Source organism: Tachysurus fulvidraco, chromosome 22 (assembly GCF_022655615.1).
Source record: "Tachysurus fulvidraco isolate hzauxx_2018 chromosome 22, HZAU_PFXX_2.0, whole genome shotgun sequence".
In the NCBI taxonomy this organism is placed as follows: Eukaryota; Metazoa; Chordata; class Actinopteri; order Siluriformes; family Bagridae; genus Tachysurus; species Tachysurus fulvidraco.
In genome coordinates, this window is record NC_062539.1 from 6841163 (window position 1) to 6862813 (window position 21651).

General features: G+C 39.5%; 2 protein-coding genes across 5 annotated transcripts in view; both read right to left on the minus strand.

The window, feature by feature from the left end:
* Positions 1–70: 70 nt before the first annotated feature.
* twsg1a (twisted gastrulation BMP signaling modulator 1a) lies at positions 71–12262 on the minus strand. Of its 2 annotated transcripts, XM_027150832.2 has the most exons (6): positions 12142–12262; positions 10679–10745; positions 10296–10462; positions 5850–5949; positions 2752–3009; positions 71–2448 (listed from the first exon to the last, which is right to left on the minus strand). In XM_027150832.2, the coding sequence occupies exons 3-6, from the start codon at positions 10425–10427 to the stop codon at positions 2267–2269; spliced, it is 672 nt and encodes a 223-aa protein (XP_027006633.2). In that variant the 5' UTR covers positions 10428–10462; positions 10679–10745; positions 12142–12262; the 3' UTR covers positions 71–2266. The 2 variants fall into 2 exon arrangements, with proteins under 2 accessions (XP_027006633.2, XP_027006634.2); XM_027150833.2 differs by lacking the exon at positions 10679–10745 and having other exon boundaries at positions 12142–12250.
* A 1377-nt stretch (positions 12263–13639) lies between these two features.
* The window catches only part of ankrd12 (ankyrin repeat domain 12), a 34891-nt gene continuing 26879 nt past the window's right edge, over positions 13640–21651 (minus strand). For all 3 annotated transcript variants that reach the window (XM_027150747.2, XM_027150745.2, XM_027150746.2), the window contains 5 exons: positions 16261–20912; positions 16076–16174; positions 15751–15894; positions 15416–15511; positions 13640–15246 (listed from right to left, as the gene is read on the minus strand). In XM_027150747.2, coding sequence (XP_027006548.2) covers positions 15061–15246; positions 15416–15511; positions 15751–15894; positions 16076–16174; positions 16261–20912 — 5177 coding nt within the window. In that variant the 3' untranslated portion in view covers positions 13640–15060. The remainder of the gene's footprint in view (positions 15247–15415; positions 15512–15750; positions 15895–16075; positions 16175–16260; positions 20913–21651) is intronic.

Sequence of the window (21651 nt, forward strand, 5' to 3'; positions counted from 1 at the left end):
TGAGATGAGAACAGTGCCTACAGTAGTTTGTTGTTACTGAAATAAATGCTTTCTTGTCAAATTCTATAAATAAGTAAATACTTCCTTTATTATATATCAAAAACAAGAATACATAAACTTATACATTAAAGTTCCTGTTTATTAACATATTCATTACATCAGTTAACATTACAATAGGAATAAACCATATGAAGGTGTGCTGTTTTGGGGAAATAATCAAGGTCAGGTTTGTGTTTTTTAATAACAGCACATCCAAGTTTAACATTTTAACCTATAATAGTTCCATTTAATGTTATAACAAATAAAAACAGGGTAAAAATAATCTGAAAACTGTGAAATGGTAAACAACAGTTACAAAGTTCTGGCACTGAAGACCAATGTTCTCCTCACAGAAAGCTTCACCATAGCAGGAATTTATTCTTTGCTAAATAAAATCTGTTTAAAATCTAATAAAAAATCTGGGCCCGTATTCTATACAGATTCTAAGAATGATCCCAAAATTTCTAACTAGGAATCTTAACTTGATGATTCAGGACCAGAGCAACTCTGAGCAAGGAAAATACAAAAACTTAACCCTATTACTAGCTATGACACATTCTTATAAACAAAAGGAGCACTTTTGTTAAAAAATGTCTATTATAATCCTTAACTTTGTCTCTATATTAAGACATTTGAGTCTATATTGTGTAGGGATTACGTTCCTATCCGATAATGTTAGAGATGTTGTAACATCTGTATGTTAGAAATGTAATAAATGTAATGTAAATGTAAATCTCCGAAACAGAGCAGAAATGTCATATAGAGGCAATTTATATCATTTCTGTTGCATTTCGCCTCTGTTTCAAAGATGTTAATGTATCTCTAAATACCAATGTATATATGTATTATATACAGATATACGTTATTATATATAGATATACATTAGAGATCTATGTTATCTTTAACTTGATTGGTCACAAAAATAATCCCTTGGCATTTTGGCTCTGTTTCAAAGATGTTAGCATATCTCTAAATGACAATATATATATATATATATATATATATATATATATATATATATATATATATATATATATATATATATATATGATCAAATCTGTATCATTTTATTAACTCACTATCATTATTAAATATTGTATACAATACATTTCTTCTCCCTCTTCACCTTTTGGCCATTTTCTCCTCTGCTAAAGAAACTCTTATGCCTCTTAAAAGTCCCTCTCACTACTCCTAAGACTATATGAGCTCTTTTAAGGGTGAAGATGTTTATAAATAACTTTTATCTTTACTAGGATCTTCTCTGTAATTTGAAGTGGAAAAACTCACATTTCTAAGACTTTAGAATGTTCATGAATACAGACCCAGGTTTATGTGGAGCATCTGATATACAAGTCCCTGTGACCGAGTTGGTAATATCTATAGAAACAAAAAAACTACTTGAACGAGTGCATTAATAAAAACTGGTTATTTATCTTTCAGCTGGAATTATTTCCAGAGCTGCTGTCATAGCAAATAAATCATCATTTTCTGACCAATCAGAATTGAGAATTTTGGTAGAAAACACAATGACTGTTTAAATGTTAATGACATACACTGAGATTGACTAAAGTGCCAGCTCATCAATCCGGGAATGAAAATAAATCCATGTAAACAACTGGAGCAAAAGAGAGAGATGCAAATGTAAACTCTTATCTCTTATAAATTTCTTCTTGTTGGCTTAATTTTACTCACTGATGGTACAAACACTGGTTAATATTTTGAATTATTTGGTTTATTCTTCTTTAGTCAATTAATACAAATGCTAATTTGTTCAGCTGTTTATTTTACTTAGCTCAATGGTTCATATGAAATGATGTCAGTTTAGTGAATCACATGGTAACGTATTACCTGTAGGTCTCTATAAAAGCATACAGACATGTGAGACTGCGATTAATGTAGATGTCTGTGTGGAATAGGTTTCTCTATCTCAGCTATGTGATTAAACAGGAAGCTTTTCTGTAAGAGAGTGCCATCTAGTGTCTAACAATGTTCCACAAGCAGGAAAGGGTTAAGCACATATTCATTTGTGCGGAGAGCATCAACAACTAAAGTTAAAAATATACAAGGTCAGTAAAGATGTAGCGTACCCAAAGAATATGCAATATTGATATTAATAAATCATAGAATTGATACTGAAACACAATTCTGTGTGTGTGTGTGTGTGTGTGTGTGTGAGAGAGAGAGAGAGAGAGAGAGAGAGAGAGAGAGTGAGAGAGAGTGAGTGCTTTCAGAAGAGACAGTTCATACATTTGACAGTTTTGCTGCCATAGTCCACACATTCAGGTCCAATGCACTCGCAGCACGCATTATGGAACCAGCGATACTTTGATGCACCCATCGATTCACAGTACTGCTTACACTGACGGATAGACAAGCACTCGTCAAAATACACCACCGTGCACAGGTTATCTGTCAGAGAGGAGATGAGATGAGACGAGGAAAGGAGAGGAGATGAGAGAAGAGAAGACGATAGAAGAGAAGAGAGGAGGAGAGAAGAGAAAAGAAGAGAAGAGGAGATGAGACGAGAGATAAGAGGAGATATGAAATGAGAAAAGAAATCACAGCAGAAATAACAAAAAATATATGTTTCTCCCCTTTTTATAATTAAAATATTTTTTATAAATATTCATTTTTTTAATAATTATTGATTATTATAATTTTTTTTATTATAATTTTTTGATATCTGTTCAAACAATTTACTCTTTCTGGTACCTTTCTCATAGGTATCATGGAGGCTTGTCCCAGACAGAGAAACACTTTGATGGTCTTGCACCAGAGACTCCAGAAAGGAAACAAGGTTCTCGTGGTGCGAGAGTTCCTCAGCCACGGGAAACGACACCACCATCATGTTAATGGGAGTGTCTCCATCAGTGAGGGCCCTAAAGAGTGACGGGATCGGGGCGTGGAGGTCCTCCACCGTGCTTTTGGAAGTGGGCGGAGTCTCGCTGTAGTTCCTCGGGTTACACATGCCTACGACAATCCAACTGATTGGTTAGGAATCAATAACAAATATTTCTGCATAACCATATATGGTCGTCGATCTAAGATATAAGTGTGGATCGGATATTTAGACAAAATTCATTCTTACATGAAACTGCAATAAAAAGGAAGGTAAAGATTTAGCCTTTGATTTATTGTTTCCATATCAGCATTGAATGTCTTTGTCATGTCATGTCACACTCCACACTGGTGTTTAACGACTTACTAGACACTCAGGACTTTAAGAATTTGTAGTTTTTATTTTTTCCTAGCCTATCAGAAGCAGCATAAGCCTCTAAAATTTCAAGGTGTTATGTTTAACCACTAAAATTGCGTGTAAGGTTCCAAACACACGTCCCGCACTGAAAGCCGACAGAATCCTGACTCTATTTTATATCAGATTTGTGTCGATGAAATAATTCATTTCTTTTATACTGATTGAAAATGTCCGATTAATAGATTTCCATTGCACCAGCAGACTGGAGTGCCAGTGTCCTGGTTAAAAGGGTTAACATTCATCAATGGTTTCCTTGCATTCTTGCCTCTCAGCTCAGGGAGCAAAACCACAGCAGAAGAGTCTAGTTCAATCTCACTAGTCTTTAGTGTTACATTTGTCAACATTACAATCTCACCTGATGCTCTAACCCAGGGGTGTCAAACTCTGTAATTATATTTGGCCCGCAAGATCATATCAGATGTGCATTACAGCTGGCTAGCCGCATGCTCCGCTAATACTACAAATCCCAGAATACCTTACCACTGTATTGACGCGTAGTCACGAACAGCAAGCGTCCCTCATTCCCTGTCGTTAACAACCATGCTACAGTCACATCGAGCAAGTTAATTCCACCCTCCACAAAAATGGCCAAACGAAAGATGGACAATAGGAGCTTTCAAGACAGATGGGAGGCAGATTATCTGTTCACGAATATAAAGGACAGACCTGTTTGTCTTGTGTGCTAACGGAGCTAACGCGTCTGTAACGAAAGAATATAAATTAAGAAGGCACAATGAAACGAAACATTATGAGAAGTATAAGGACCTGGACGTAAAGCAGAAGCTCCAGAAGGCGGAGGAGATGAAAAAAAGTCTGCCGTAAAGGCGAGTTTTATTGTGGCAGCAGAGACAGCAAAATCTGCCCTTTAATGAGGGAGAGTTTGTCAAAAAGTGTATGGTCAAAGTTTGCAAAATGAACACCACTGATGTGTCTTTTATTTCAAATTTAATTTCTTATGTGTGTGTAATATCAAGCTCTGGTTGTTCCAAATCGTGTATTTAAGCAAAACTAAAGTTTGTTTCCATATGAAAAAGGTTGAACATTACATATCAGTTGCAGTTCATTTTTCAATAAATATTCAGTTTGGCCCGTGACTTTATCTCAGCTTTATATTTTGGCCCACTGTGAGTTTGACACCCCTGCTCTAACCTCTAGATGTGTCATATTTACATGGACACAGTGTTTACTGCTGCTATTACCTGCTACTTGAGTGTTAATAGCTTGGGTAAAGAAGCTTAAGCTGCGCAAATGTCAGTGAGTTACAAAACATATGCTTGCTATTTACAATAAAACACTTACAGACAAATGTTTAGAACCTGCACCGTCTTATCTACAGGCAACAGATTACTCAAAGTTTTCTACTTTGGAAAGCTACGCTGTATATTTTACTCACTGTAAATTTAACTCCCAATAGTATGAAACTGTCCCCAAACTTGGGGCTAATAAAAAAGCCATATGTGGTCAAACAACTCTGTTATGACGAGATGACTGGATTGTTTCAGCTAGCACCCTCTTTCCTGTCAGAGTCTGAACCAGAACGTATCTAAATTAGCTAACGCTCTCCAAGCTAGCACACAAAACATACAGAATTAGCTTGAAGTGGTCATGTTTTAGTTACACACAAAGCAGTGTGGCATGTTTTTGTTGTTTTAATCTTGTATTTCAGAACACTGGATTTCGCAAAGAAGTAATGACGCCCTATTTCACGGGGTCCAAAGGTCGGAGAACGCGAGTGAAAATATTGTTATTTACATTTGTTTCTAACTTAACAGAGAAACTTTCAATACAAATGATACAACGAGTTAAAAGTATAGTAGAAACATGTTTCTTTATTTGTTTTATAACAAGGTCAGAGAGCTGGACAGACTAAAGCTAAATTCACACATATCGATGGAAGTCGTCTGTCGCTGTACTACAAAGCTGTCATACTATGTTGCCATAGTAACAACGTTTAGCAGTGGGTGGAGTTGCTAGAATTGAACAAAAATCAGATTCTTGATGCTAAATGAAACATTCTGGATGGAGATTTGATGTTTGTGCATAGAATTCAGCAGCGTTTATCTGCATCATATATTACTTGCACTACCACCTTCGCTCCCATCGCTAGTCGCTCTAAATTTGCAGAAAGTTAAACTTTGCTCAAATTTGACACCTCACTGCAAACGCAGACAACCAGTGACCAATAATCCCCATGGCTGATGTCACCGGAAGCTGACAGCTCTCATCTCATGCTGCGAGTCTCTGTATGTATGAACACCCCTTAATAAAATGCTGCATCAGGTTTTAAGGCAGGGATAAAGCGAGGATACCTTTAATTAATGTCACTATCAGTGGGCATTGTGGGAAATGTTCGAAACCGTTCACTAAAGTGAAAGTGCAAAATGTCAATGAAACTAGTGCAACCAAAAAAATAATTTAAAAAAAATCATGCAAATGAAGTCTTACACACACTGTAGATTAAATTTTCATTCTAAATAAGTGGGTTATAAATAAGAAGATATGTTCAGGGTGGTCTGGTGTGTGATGTAATGATGACTGATTAACGTCGACTTACCAACACAGTCACAGCACTCTTCCCATAGTGTGTTCAAACACAGCATACACTCTTTACAGCACGAACAATTTCCTTCTGAAGGCTGACACTGACACAGGCCCTGCACACACACACACACACACACACACACACACACACACACACACACACACACACACACACACACACACACACACACACACACACACACACACACACACACACAAACTTCTGTGAATTAAATAAAATGTAAACACACCAGGCCAGTTTTAGGATTTCTGAGTAACTTTTCCAAAAGTCTTCAATATAAACCTCCTCAAAGCTAAATGCAGGCTGAGTCACTTGGAATTACATGCTCAAAGGAAAGACAAACATCAACATGTCCAAGACTTGCCACGAATGAATAAAACTATCCAAAGAAAGCTTGGAATAGTCAGACAAACAGATAAATACAGAAGCAGTGGGGGAAAAAAATAGTAGAAAATGAAGACATGGAAATATCATGGAAATAACTCTGGTATCTTAGTGACAGTGAGGGACGTGAGCAGGACATGTATCCTGGACATATTTAGAGGTAATTACAGGTTGAAATTACAGCTTCCAGATATGTGTGTGTGTGTGTGTGTGTGTGTGTGTATGAGCAAGAACAGAGCGATGCCGCTTTCCAATATTGTTGTTAACATGCCCTAGTTGACTTGGTTTCGCTATTATTGCCGTGGAAGAATTCCCAATATTTCCATTCATCTATCCGATTCATTCGATTATGTCACATGACGCGCCGGTGGTTAATCGCACCTTTTAATTAGCTATAAAAATGTATTTATGTTTTTTTTTTCCCACACAAATGTCTTCAAAGTAAATGTTGGTACCAAAGCCATTTCTGCTCTGAGACGCCCCGAGTGTTTGTTCATGAGCCTTTAAAATTTGAAGGCGTTATCATCAACCGATAAAGTCCGTGTGTGCTTACAAACAGAAGGAAAAACACACGTCTCACACCGAAAGCCAACAGAGACCTGAGGCGTTTATATCAGACCGGTGGTGATAAAATACAGTAATTCATTGGTTTATACTGAATGAAAATGTCCTTCTGATGACTATGTTCCAGATGTGAGAAGAAAAACACCAGAGTTTGAGAAAGCAGAATTACTGTATAGACTTGGAAGTGAATTCCATTCCAATAACAGCACATCCTGAGGTGTTTTTTTTCTTTCTTTCTTTTTCTTTCTTTCTTTCTTTCTTTCTTTCTTTCTTTCTTTCTTTCTTTCTTTCTCCTAAACAAATGACTCATCATATGTTTCGTCCTATTATAGTTGGGGAACGTCCACAAAACATGACGTTCCAGTTATTTTCAAACAGACAGAAACGGCCTTTCCCTTCACGATCCTCAGGATCTTCTCTCAAGCAGGAGAAATTTACAGTGAGTACATACGCAAACCTGTGATTTGCTTCACAGTCGGGAGCACCGTCCGAGTCGTAGCGTTAAAGCATATCGAACATCTTCTGACCAATCACGATCAAGGTGCTGACGTACAAAAAGACATGGTTATTGGCTCATTTTAAATGACTACCCATCCATCATCCGTCTCTAAATACTTGTCATGTTTTACCTTATATTATTTTATTCATTAAACTCTAGCAGTCTATTGATGGTAAAGATATATAGTAAGAACTAGAAATGTTAAGAAATAATAATAATTAAAGTGATATAATTAAAAGTAAAGCCTAGATATTTCAGAAACCTTGATATGCTATTTAACCTTGACATGAGTATATGAAGGTAAATACATTTACATGTTGACATTCTGACATTTTCTGCTGTAATAATGGACAATAATGTGATAGTTAAGCAATTTTAGGACCACAAATAAAACTTTACAGTTAAAGATTTTCGAGATATTTTCTGTTAAATACATTTTCCCATCGTTGCCGTTCGTACGTCAAAATGGTTAATAGATTCAAATGTCCAGATGTTGAAGCTATTTTTACGTAAGATATTCCGCTGCACGATATTTTGTTGCGCTAATCAAGTTCCAACAAACAGGTAAAAGACATACTTTTAAAAATTCAGTTATTATATAACTTCTTTTTTTTTTGTAAATAGTGTTTAAAAAGTAAGAAAAGGGATGACGTCAAGGCAATGTAAAAGCCCTGACAGGTTTATTTTATCTGAGGCACCTAAAGGGTGAGTTTCGGCAGAGGAGATTCTCCGAGATGCTGATCAAACAAAGCAGATGATTTCCTAATAAAACTGCACAAACTTCTCTGAGACACTTCTTCTTCTTCTTCTTTTTTTTTTAAATCAAAAGCAAATGTCAGACAAAATATTAACTTTTGATTATCGTTTATTACTTTTTAATGCATTGCATGGCATTTTTTTTCCAAATATAAAAACATTTCATTTCTAAGACCTTTGCACAATATTGCACATCTTTTTTTTTTTTTTACTGAAAATACATATTTTATATATATATATATATATATATAAAATTCCCCTCACTGTATAGCATGACTTATCTATGTACCATATCGTCACATTGACCAGCCTTATGTCATGTTGCAAAAGAAATATTCCCAAATAATTGTTGAGAAGTCAGCGTAAATAACTAGAGGCCTACGGTTAGTAAAGCCAGTAAGGCCGATGTATAAGCCCCAGCTTCCTTCAGTAAAAAAAAAAAAAAGGATTTGTCCGGTGTAGTTGTTAAACCTGTGAGAACTTCCTGGCCCCTTATAACATGTTATAAAGCTTCACTCAGCACACTGAAGATTAAAGAGAACATTAGATAGACAGGTCTGGTAGAGAAGAAATGTGGAGAGAGAGAGAGAGAGAGAGAGAGAGAGAGAGAGAGAGAGAGAGAGAGAGAGAGAGAGAGAGAGAGAGAGAGAGAGAGAGCGCAAAAGAGAGAGAGAGAGAAAGTGAGAGAGTGAGAACAAGAGAGAGAGAAAGTGAGAGAGTGAGAACAAGAGAGAGTGAGAAAGAGAGAGACATGCATTCCATAAAGAGGTATGTCACAACCCTGAGCTAGAGAAGGACTAGAGATATAAACTCCTGCTGTATAAAAAAACACTAGAGCTTTATTTCCCTGCATGTTCTCTCTATTCTTCTTCTCTCGTTCTTTTTTTTTTTACCCCGTTTCTCCATTTCACTCCATCTCCAGATTCACACTCAGATTCTATTATATGGTTCTCCTTTCTTTTCTTGGCTTTTGTTGTTTCTGTGTATTGTTTACTGTTACTGTTCTCTCACCCCTTTTCCTTCTTCTTCTTCTTTATTCTTCCTCTCTCTTTCCTCTTTTCTACCCCCACTTTCTCTCCCTCAATTTTTGGAGAAACACACACTCTCCGTAAACATAACATTGAGCTCTGACTCACAAAGCTTTCACAGAAAGGCCACACACGTACATACTCACACACACACACACACACACACACACACACACACACACACACACACACACACACACACACACACACACACAGCTGATACTGACTCATGTCCTCCTGTGTAGAAGAAGGATCATAGCGTCTCGGCTATAAAACAAATACCAGGGTTAAAACAGAGTGCATGAGTAAGAGTAAGCAGCTGTGTTTTGAAATAAAACTGGATGAATGTCGGTAGACTTTAAAGCGACGATAAGTAATTTGGGTTTCACGCACACCCGCAGAGTCTGACTCTGACTCGTTATTAAACAATTACTGATCATTATCAGTAATTACTGATATAGAGGGTGCAAATTAGTAGCACAGATGAAGAAGGAATAAGCTTGCACTATGAGATCACAGAAATCAGATCAGTGAAAAACCCTGATGAAGAGCAAAGCCTGCGTTTCTGTAAGGCAGCAAATACGAGTCAGTGTGTATCTCAGTGTGTCATGGATGCCAAGAGAGAGGGGGGGGGGGGACCAGAAAAAAAAACTTGTAACGCAGAACTATACACATAATCTTAAAAAACAAACAAAAAAAAAAAACTTTACACCTTCTAAACACCTTCTAAAAGACAACACACAAAAGATGAATGCTCAATTCTGATTGGTCAGCTGGGTTGATTCATATTCTATAATACTGCGACTCTGACTGTAAGCAAATCGCATAATAATATTTTACATCTGGCTAGTTTTTTATACACATTTACACATTTATGTAATATTAGCCACACTGATAGATTCACGTCTAACCTGAGAGCGCTGGAGCTTCTCTGTGAACATGACAAGCTGCATATTTCTGCCTTAATAACTTCAAGAGAAAGGAGGGAACGACTGTTTATAGCTTAAACTTGGGAACCGACTTGCAGATGTTTGAGATTCCATGTAACTATGTGATAAAACTGAAAATTTAGATATGAAATTTTATACATGACGGTCATTAAAAACGTTTCACTACATGCTGTACTGTGTATGGGACGAATAAAGTTTGGTCTCCTTACGCACGATAGATGAAAAGCAGGTGGTTTTAAAGAGAAATTATAATCACCTGCAGAAGGCACTTGCTCACGTCACTGGCACACAGAGCTTTGTTACAGGCCGAGATGATCGGGATGTGGGAGAGCAGGAGGAGAGAGCAGAGTGAGGAGAGGAGGAGGACGAGGAAGAGAGCAGACCTCATCCTCACCACTCCGGTATATATACATACATACACACCTACAAGGTAAACACAGGGAGGAGTTAAACACACACTGGGAGAAACTGAGAGGCTGCTGTGCTACTACACGCATTTTAATGTCTTCGTACAAATTTAACAAAAATCATGTAAAATTAAGGTGGGAGATTTGCCACAACCACCAGCGCTGACATTTTACAATCTTGTTGCATATTACGATTAGTAGTATTAGTGTTAGTATTAATAGTATCACTTGCTTATTTGTTGTTGTTTTTTTTAATTCCAGGTGTATCCACTCAGGGGTCTTCACCCTACAAACTCAAACTGAAATGCAAAATGCAAGACAAAAAAATGCACATGCAACATTAATATATAACCAGTGTCCTGTAGCATATTATTATTATTATTATTATTATTATTATTATTATTATTACTTTATATTATCCTTATTCTTGTTATAGTATTATTATACAATTCGTCTTCTTATTATTATTACTATTATATTATCCTTATTATTACAGTAACAATTCTACAATCACTGCAGCTGTTTTGTGTATGTTTACCATTTTAAGTACCATCTTATGGCTTGCTTGTCTATCTATCTATCTATGTCAAACTATCTATCTATCTATCTATCTATCTATCTATCTATCTACCTATCTGTGTCAATCTATCTCTGTCGAACTATCTATCTATCGGTCTGTCTGTCTATCTATCTATCTATCTATCTATCTATCTATCTATCTATCTATGTCAATCTATCTCTGTCGAACTATCTATCTATCGGTCTGTCTATCTATCACATCCATCTATCTATCTCTGTCAAACTATCTATCTATCTATCTATCTATCTATCTATCTATCTATCTGTCAAACTATCTATCTATCTGTCAAACTGTCTGTCTATCTATCTATCTATCTATCTATCTATCTATCTATCTATCTATGTCAATCTATCTCTGTCGAACTATCTATCTATTGGTCTGTCTGTCTATCTATCTATCTATCTATCTATCTGTCTGTGTCAATCTATCTCTGTCGAACTATCTATCTATTGGTCTGTCTGTCTATCTATCTATCTATCTATCTGTCTGTGTCAATCTATCTCTGTCGAACTATCTATCTATCGGTCTGTCTATCTATCTATCACATCCATCTATCTATCTCTGTCAAACTATCTATCTATCTATCCATCTATCTATCTATCTATCTATCTATCTATCTATCTATCTATTCATCCGTCCATCCATCTGATGGCACAATGTGGAAGAAAGCCAGGGCACAAACACACACTACATCAGCCCACAACACTATATATATCTATCTCAGGGCACAAACACACACTACACAGTATAATGTAGAACATGTATAATGTAGAACATGTATAATGTAGAACATGTATAATGTAGAACATGTATAATGTAGAACATGTATAATGTAGAACATGTATAATGTACACACACACAGAGCAGAAACAAACCCCTGACCCTGGAGCTACAGGATAACTAATTCATTCCTTAGGTTCATTCAGGAGATCAGTTTATTTTAATACGTATTTGTTTGTTATAGCAGCAGCAGCTCAGATTTCCAATAGAAATTTCCAAAAACTGACATAGAAAAACTTCTCACACAAAACAACAACAATAAGAGTTTGTTATTCTGAAGCCTTACACTTTCCTCCACAGCCTTAAAACACAAGAGCAAAAGGCAAAAGTCTTACCGTGTGGATCAGAAAGCAGCTGCTGGTGTTAAGCCTGGTTCCGAAACACACACACGCCCGCGCGCGCGCGCACACAGGCGCGCACACACACACACACGTGCACACATGCGCGCGCACACACACACGCCACGCCCGACTGAAGGACTGACCGCCATCAGGCTTCTTAAAGACACCGCGACTCATAACACATCAGGCTCTCACAGACACTCTCACACACACACACATTTTTTTCCACGTGTGAAGTTTTCCTTACATTTCCCTAAAAGTCATCAAAAAGTCAGCTTAGATGGGGGGAAAAAAACAAAAAACACAAACTAGAGTAAAACAAACATAAAACTACTTTTTACTTTCACCTACTTTCAACCCATGCAGCTATTTTTGACACGATAAAAATAAGACTGATGCCTGAGATGGATTATCACTTAAATCACAATTATGACATGCATGATTTCTTATATTTGACATTCATTCACCTTCCATAAATGCTGGAATATGATCAGGGTTGATGATGTGTGTGACCGTGTCCTTCCTCATAGGAAGGAAACCAAAGAACCCAGAGGAATCCCACACAAACACAATGACAAGGTGCATCACACATCACACAGACAGAATCCCAAGTGCAGAACTGAACCCAGGACCCTGGAGTGGTGAGGTGAGGTGTCCAATTTTTGCCGCTGCACGACTACACAACGCACCCAGATAGAGATGTTCAAAATATTTTTACAAAGGGATTATTAAGAGTTAAACACACCACCATGATGACCATCACTGAGCTGCACCCAAACAGCACCCACAGGAACAACCACAGACTGTAAAACCACAAATCTTACATCATCCTGGTGTCGCAAGTGAAATACTGTACGTCTCAGTGTGAAGACTAAAAGTGACACAAGGTTTGGGGATGTTTTGGATGGAACTTGTACTTGAGGTAACTTCTGACAAAATGGCTTTGAGGATTATAACTAGCAGGGCCATTTTCTGTAAACACAAGTAAGTACACTGAAGTAACTTTTAAGAAAAGTTTATAATGAGGACAGAAACATGTCTTTTAGCTACAGAAACCCACATCGAACACACACACTATGCATTCATTTACTGGTTTTTTTTTTTTTTTTGAAAAAGGGCAAGAGAAATTGTATTGCCATGAACAATTATTTAAGCGTTATATAATGTTTACTAACTATACTATGCCTGTCAGTCATAGAGACAGAAGAGCACACACTTACTGGCATTATTTACTCAAAAATATGCTGTGCCTCAAGTTGGACTACATCACCCTGTTGTAGAGCATCAAGAGTAAAACATTAGCATAATGTTTATATAAATAAATAAATAAATAAATAAATAAATAGTCCCTAATAAACATTTCCAAGTAAATACTCATAGATAACATTCACAATTAAACACATGTATTGCAGATGTTCTATACTATGGAGCCTTCAGAAGAAGAAGAAGAAGAAGAAGAAGAAGAAGAAGAAAAAACAGGACATTAAAAGAGTTCACAACCAATAAAATTTATTCAGGTATATATTACAATTATGTACATTATCCTGTAACAAGTAAATATTAAAATAGACATTTTTAGAACCATCGTTCAAAAGGCGTGTCGTAAAAAATAGGTTTTGTTTTGTTGTGATCTCACATTAAAACTGTAAAAGTAAGTTTCCTTTTTCTAACAAGAAGACACATCGATCCTTTTTTTTTTTCTTTTTTCTGTTAGTGTGCGCAAGACACGACGGGCAACACGGAGGAAGTGAGTGTTACTAATAGACGACAAAGGCGGGAGAAAGCAGGACCACTTACATAAACCTCACCACAGCACAGCTTCCAGAAAAAGAAGTACAAACCTGCAACGCATGCACGGCATAGAAATCACAAGTCAAAAACACCTGCTGTGATGAATCTAGGAGGAAACGTGTAGTAGAAGAAGAAGAAGAAGAAGAAGAAGAAGAAGAAGAAGAAGAAAAAAACCCTAACAAACAAAACAAACATAATTCAAAAACACATGCTTAAAGAGTTAAGCCAACATCAACGACAGAGAGGACGCGCAATATAAAACCAACTTTGGTCCATTAAACATTTGACAAAAAGTTTACAATCAAAATATCTATTAACTTCCTTTCTGTTATTTTCTCTTTTTACAAGTTAAAAATAATTACATGGCTATTTACAAATGCACAATCAGTATGTATAAAATAAGTTAAAAAAGAATGAAGAGCACAATATATACATCATGAACACTCACTTTTGAAACAAATTGGAACAAGACTGTTCTAACAGAGGAGAGGTAAAGTGTACGCTTCTAACTTTGCCCCTCTCCTGATGCTCGCTCTGATCACTGAGGGTAGGCGTCGCCCTCTGCTGGCTGGATCGCCTCTGTGCACCTCTGCCTCCCTGCCTGTGGTTCTACTGTTCTGTAACAAGGACTTTTACGTTTTAAGTGCATTTCAGTTTGGACCTAAAGCCAGCAGCTTTAAGATTCTATGTTTTGGGCTGCATTCGAATGACAGAAGTGCATCTGGAGCAGGTAAGTGTATTCAAACAAGAGCCAATACAGGGAAAGGTAATTGGACCTTCAGGGACGCAATGCTGAGCCTTTGGACCCGATATAGAAACGTAGCAGGTGCGTCCAAGTCTTTTGGCAGACGCTCCTATTCAGAAATGACAAAAAAAATCCTGCAGACTTTTTTAATCTGCAGAGATAGAGGACTGTTATTCAGTTATGCATCACTGTTATTAATATTTTTTGGAGTGTCTGGTTATATGGTGCAAGACTGCCCACCCCCTCTCCCCCTCAGACACACACACACACACACCAGCTTGCCCAAAACAAGTGCTTTTGTGTTTCTCTACTACTCTCGAGCCCTGGAGAGATGAGCCTTGTCAGTTCATTTGGATCTAGGCACCGGCTCACTGCTGTTATATTGGGGTGAGGTCAAAGTCATCGTTGACCTCGACAAGGGGGATGTGAAACTCTGGGATTTCGAAGATGCTGGTTGATTTGTAGGTGGCAGGGTCCAGCTCCTGTAGCTTCAGCTGCCACTCTAATCGCTGAACGGCATTAAGAGCTGCTGCCTCGTGCTGCTGCCTCATCAGGAGACACGTCTGTGACACACGAAAACAACGTAGCAAAAACCATTAGGACACAGAGGCCTTGCAAATCGGATTAAAAGCTGAATTTTCTTTTACATAAAAAATTTGAACTTCAAATCCATGTAATGGAATTGTTCGTGATTCTCTTGCCATAGCAACCACCACGACGACCCCAATTTACCTTTAACTTGTCGAATTTGTCATCCACATCCTGAAGCCAAGACATGAACTGTCTTGCATTAAACCGATCTCTCACCGAGGTTTTCCCATCATCTCCCTGCCACACAAGCAAACAATACAATAATTTAAAATGTTATTCTCTTTGTGACAAACGGTCATAACGAGTGCTTTCTGGTAATTTTTTTTTGTTAAATCCTGAGCCAAGATTGTACAATATTGACAAAGGGTGCAATTTTCAATACACAATATTAATTAGCACTATTCAGTCACTGAGGTGGGATAACGTCACTCGGCAGACTCCTTTTAAATCATTTTGACAAGACTGCTAGTACATACCTGTACATCCTGGGGCATGTTGTATACTTCTGCATCCAACAGGACTGTGCAAGCACTGAAGGGTAGTGTTTGATTGGCTAACGTTCTTGCAGCACGATAATGGACACGTAGGACTTCTTGCTCATTGGACACAATCAACTTCTCCTGTGAGGTGAATAAAAAAATATCCACAACAAATATATACCGAAAAGTCATTTAATGGAGCATGTAACGTGAAATAACCGGACACGGTCAACATTAAAATAACCTCTCCGTCTACATTATTCAACTTAGAGAACGTACTAATAAGGAAATGACAAATCGCACGTAAGAAACGGACACTTACCCGTTCAATGCTGTGCTGCAAGCGCAGTTTCATGCGCACGACCTCTTGCTGTTTGAACATCTCTTTTAGCGGTTCAGGTAGTGAGGGTGGTGGTGCAATCTAATAAACAGAACTCGTACATTAGTTTCTTAGACTTGCGATTTTGTTTAGTAAATATTTTTTCTTCCCGATAGTAAGTGACTCACCGTCGGAATACAGAGCTTACTCAGAGGATTCCCATCAAGCAGGTAGGACCCGTTAAATGTAACATACTCATCATAGTATTGTGGTGCTTGAGGAATGACACTAAATAGCACCTTCCTCTTCTCCTCGATCTTTTTGCGGATATGCAGGAACTCGTAATAAGGATTTGCCCTTTCTGTCTGGTAGGGCTGAATTTCCTCGAGCTTAAGGGAGTCCACGATTGCAGCCAAAGACTGTTGGGCCTTCTCCTTAATCTGCTGAGCTGAAAGGCTGGCTTGCGTTGAAGGAGAAGCTCGGTGCATCTTCCGTTTTCTTGGATGTGTGGCCTGGATGTCAACTTCATCATCCAGAGTTTTCGCCTTTGTCCTGGCTCCGGTTGGATCACTGTCCCGATCTACCACTGACAGTGGAGAAGAACTTCCAGATGTTGCTCCACTGGTGAGTTCTGATTGAGAATCGAGTTGAACCCCCGTGCAGCCAAGATTCTGCTCTCCATCTGATGGAGTACCTGGTTTTGCAGATTTCTCTTCACCATCAAGTTGGTCTCGCATCTCTGCATCAACATCTGCTTTACTGTCTTGCAGAGGCTGGGTCTGAGCTGCATCCTCTGCAGCCACCACCTTCTCTACTTGCGTCTCAGCAATGACCTGGCTATGGTCTGGTTCTTCCCCTGATACTTCCATCGGCTCTTCAGATATCTGTTCAGGACTAGAACAGTGAAGGACATTTGAAATTGAAGGGACAGGCAAACTAAAATCCTTCATCTCCAACTGTGCGTCGGCTGCACCTACATTCTCGCTGGAGTGACTCGACCTGCGGTCATCTGGTGAAATCCTTTCTGCGACTTGCTGAGAATCTCTGAGCACACTGACTGTACATGGCGGTGCTTTAGTGGACTCCTCAGAGCTGCTCCGACAAGAGCCAACAGGTGGAGCTTGGCTAGCTGTCCAATCCATTGCATTTCCAGCAGAGACATTCTCCATGCACCTGGCCTCCATTATGATCTCAGGACCCATTGACAAACTTCTTGTTCTTTTCTCTAGTCTCAGCTCCAGGTCTATCCTTGGTAGCTGGTCATTATTCTGATCAGAGAGAGAATCCCATGTGAGGTTAAGTGAATGCGTAGGTGCTTTAGTGGAGCTTTGCTCTGGCTGTGAGGATGCAGCCTGTGCCACCTGAGCCACACATGTTAACGAGGACGTTTTGTTTGAGCCTTCGGTCGTTTCTGCGTCCGGACTGTCGAGTTGATTTTGTCCACTTTGCTCTGATAAAGTATCGGCGTCTAGCTTGCTGACCTCTGCTGCATTTGGCAGCAAACCGCTGGCTTGTGAAAGGCTAGTTTGTTGACTTGCGTTATCTTTTACTGAAGCCTCTCTGGAGTTAGATACACATGCAGACTGGCTGCTTGAACTGCTACTCGCATCCTCAACCCCAACAGCTTGTTCAGTTTCGGGTATAGTGCCAGGGAGATGCACGGACACTGAGCTGTGAATAGTAAGACTTTCCTGTGTGACAGCTCCACTGGGTTCAGTCTGGTGTATTTTACCAGGCTCCTCGCCGGAGTGTGCTACGTCACCAACTTTCTGAGATTCTTCTGTTGGTCTGTCTGGTTCACATAGTACGGCTTTAGCATCCTCATCCAGGACAGCTCTTAAGAAAGGAGATGCGAGTTTACTTTGCAATGGTGTTCGAATGCCAGACGCCATGTCAGGAAGACTGCTGGTTTCTTTATCGTTGAGAATCGGTGACCTGGAGGACTGAACTATGAGGGAAGACTGAAGGAAAGGCGGCTGGGAGTCAGATGCGTCCAAATTGAGATCCGAGTCGTACTCTGCGGGCCTGGGAGTTGACATGCTAGCCTGGCAAGAATCCTCCGAACTGGCTACTGAGATCATAGACACTGATCTTGAAATGATACCGGAACGTTCACTGTCAGGTCTCGGAGATCGACTAAGGCTGTTTTCTATTACAGGACCCGACTTCCCAAAACACGAGAGATTCTTTGCATCTAGTGAAAGTGTCCTTCCACCGGCTGCATCCTTCGACATCTTCTCACGACTGGACGTCTCTGGGATTTCGGAGCTCTTGGAGCGCAAGAGCTCTTTGTTTGCATGAGGTTCAGTAGAAGTAGGAATTTTTGCCTTATCTTTGTTTTTCTGCTTCGCGGAGTCAGCTCCTGGCCGCTGCTTCAGCCGTTCCCTTTCTTTTTGCTTGATCTTTTCCAAGTGCTTCTTGTGCCACTGCTCAATCTCCTGATCTTTCAAGCTCAGCATTCGTTCAAAGCTGGTCCGCATGAGGTCATCGTTATCCAGTCTTTTCTCTTTGGGACGGGTTTCCTTTTGTGTGGTTGATGCTTTGGATTTGGACCTATCTGATTCAGACTCAACAGGCCTTGTTTTACAGGGTTTGCCATCCCTATTCTGCTGTGTCCTCTCTTTGTCTTTGTCCTTGTGCCGCTCTCGGTCCCGGTGCCTTTCCAAATCTCTATCCCGCTCCCGTCTGTCCCGGTCTTTCTCAGGGGTTTTCATAACCTCTTCCTTTATCTTTAACGTCACTGCTTTATTGCTCTCAGAGCTGTAACCCTTTTTCTCTTCCAAAAGAGATTTGAGATTTGAACTTGAGGACGAGAGAGGGGCTTCTTTCGATTTCTCTTTTTTCTTCTTGTCGGAGTCTTTGTCTTTTTCTCTTTCCTTTTCTTTAATTCGATCATTTTTGCTATGATCACTGTTCTTCTCAGGAGCTTTTCCTTTCTTTTCAGAACTCGTCCTGTCCTTGTCCCGGTGATCGCCGCTTGACGAATGCTCTTTCTCCTGCCGCTCTTTCTCGCTTCTCCTCTCGAGCTTGTCCTTACTCTTTTTGTTTTCTTCATACTTTTTAGTAACAGGAACAGGTTTAAGTTTTTCGTTTTCTTTGTGACTCCTCTCGCCAGACAAATTAGACGTGCTTGTTAACCTGTCCCTTTCTTTCCATCGATCTGTAGAGTTGTGAAGGTCGGATTTATCCGACAAATGTTCCAATTTGGCTCTCTTTTCTTTTTCTGCCTGTTTCTTCTCACATTTTTCAGATTCTCTGTCTTTTGTGGGTAGCCGTTTCTCGTTTTTCTCTTGAGAGCCCTTCTCTGTGGTCTCCAGCTGATTGTGATCGAGCAGATTTCCAGTAAGAGGCTTGTCTTCTACCTCCTCTTTTATAAAAAGACTTGGAATGGAGTCTTCAGGCTTTCGCAACAAGTTAAGGCATTCTGACCGGTCATCATTTTCAGCCCCTTTCCCCTCCTTTCCTCCTCTTTCATCTTTATATGCCATCTCTTTCTTTTCTTTTTTTACAGGCCTGTCTTTCTCTCGCTCGTCTTTTTGTTTTCTCTCCTTGTTGCTGTTGCAAACCGAATGTTTGTCTTTTAATGTTGCCTTTTCTTCTTTAACTGGTGAGGAGTCGATGGACTTCTGGGGAGGAGAACAACTGCCCGGTGTCTCACTTTTCCCTTTAAGTTCTTCACTCTCATCACTTTTGAAGAAATTCTCTTTCCAAAATTCTCGGTCAAACTCCAAGTTCCTATGTCCGTCTTTTCGTAGTTCTTTCTGGCGATGCCGATTCCTCTCCGACTCGTAGTCCTTCCTGTACTTGTCCTTCTCCTTGTGTTTTAGCTTATGCTTCTTGACGACCTTACCATCCTTTTCAGCCTTCCTAAAGACTCCTTCAGAGCTATCCATACTATTGCTTAAACTGGCATCTTTGAAAGGACTTGAGCTTCGGTCGTCTCCGTCCACGCTGTTTTCCTTATAGTGATGTTTGCTCTTGTCCTTGTGCTTACAGCTCTTACTGCTGGAACCTTCTGTATAGTCCGAATCGGTGTAGTGATTGTACTTGACACAATCCATAGGGCAGGATCCATCTCCAATGGAGACAAAAGTCTTAGCATTTTCCTGCTTTAATGGAGTCATTTGTTTGTCAGTTTGGCCGTAACCGAGCTTTGGTGATTTCACAGCCGACAAATGAAAGAGGTGCACCGACGAATCGTCCTTTGGGCTGAAGGACATTTTGAAAGAGTCTTCCTCCCGAACACTTTTATCAGAATTGTCAGACACAGTGGCTGCAGAAAACAGAAGGGACTTGCTGTTTTCTTTTCCGTCCTCTTGAACCTCTTGATTTTCCTTGTTTTTGCTTTTGTTCTTCTTGTTTGCCTTGCCTTTTTCTGTAGATGTTATAGTTAAGCTTTCTCTTTTTGTCCGGCTCTCTGTTTTGTGAGTATCGTTGCAGAGTGACCTGGTCGGTGAACACTTTCGTTCTGATGAAGCTTCTATTTCGTCGTCTGAACTATCTGAACTGCAGTACAGTACTCGGGATGATTTGGCCTTTTTTACTTTGCACGACGACGCGGCCTGATCGCTCTTGTTGGACTGTTTGGGTGTGTAATGGTTTTCCTCCTTTTCCTCCTTCTCTTTCTGACGCACTTCTCGTCTCAAGATGTGCCTGTCATTTAGGGCCTTGCTCAGATCTTCCTCCTCTTCCTCATCCTTGAACTCGTACTCATCCACACCAGACACCGAAGACGTGGCCTTTGCTGTGGTCGATTTGCCGTCAGAGTCCTTCTCGGTGTCTGAGTACTCCATATTCTCATCTACACTGGAGGGGTTTACTGATGGAGGGTCCTCTGAGTCTGTAACATACAGCACAAGCATTACTCGATAAACAAGTTGATACCTAGAATGCTTAGTGGAGAACTTAATGCATGAGATCAAAACTGAGACAGACATGCTATATGGCCAAAGGTTTGTGGAGCCCATTCCAGATGTAGTTCCTATTTGCTGCTATGATTACTTCCACTATTCTATGTACAGTATTTTCCGCACTATAAGGTGCACCTAAGAGCCTTAAATTTTCTCAAAAATCGGCCATGCGCCTAATAATCCGGTGCTGTAAAAACGCTACGTACACTGGCAGCGATAAACCAATCAGAGGACATTATGTAATACGTATGGTACGTACGCTTACCTCCGCCACGCCTCCGGTAAGTATGCTACCGGTATGTTGCAAAACAACATTTGTTTCTTCCTAAACATTATGAATTCCACACTCCAGTCCAGTAGGTGGCGGTAAATGCACCTTAAGTTGGTTTGCCATCCGCCAATAAAAATAAGAAGAACACGACGACAACATTTGTTTGTCTAAGGACCCCTGAAAACGGCACCAGTGAAGAGACATGCTTACGAGGCATGCAACAGGCTAGATTCAAACTACAGGCTATCAGTTACGCGGGTTGTAAATGGGAATAGAGCAGCTGCGAATGAATTCAACATCAATAGTAGAATAAAGTTCAACTAAACTCACTGTTTTGCTTCCGTTACCTTTTTTATTAGACTGTATGTTTTAGGATGCGCCTTATAATATGGTGCGCC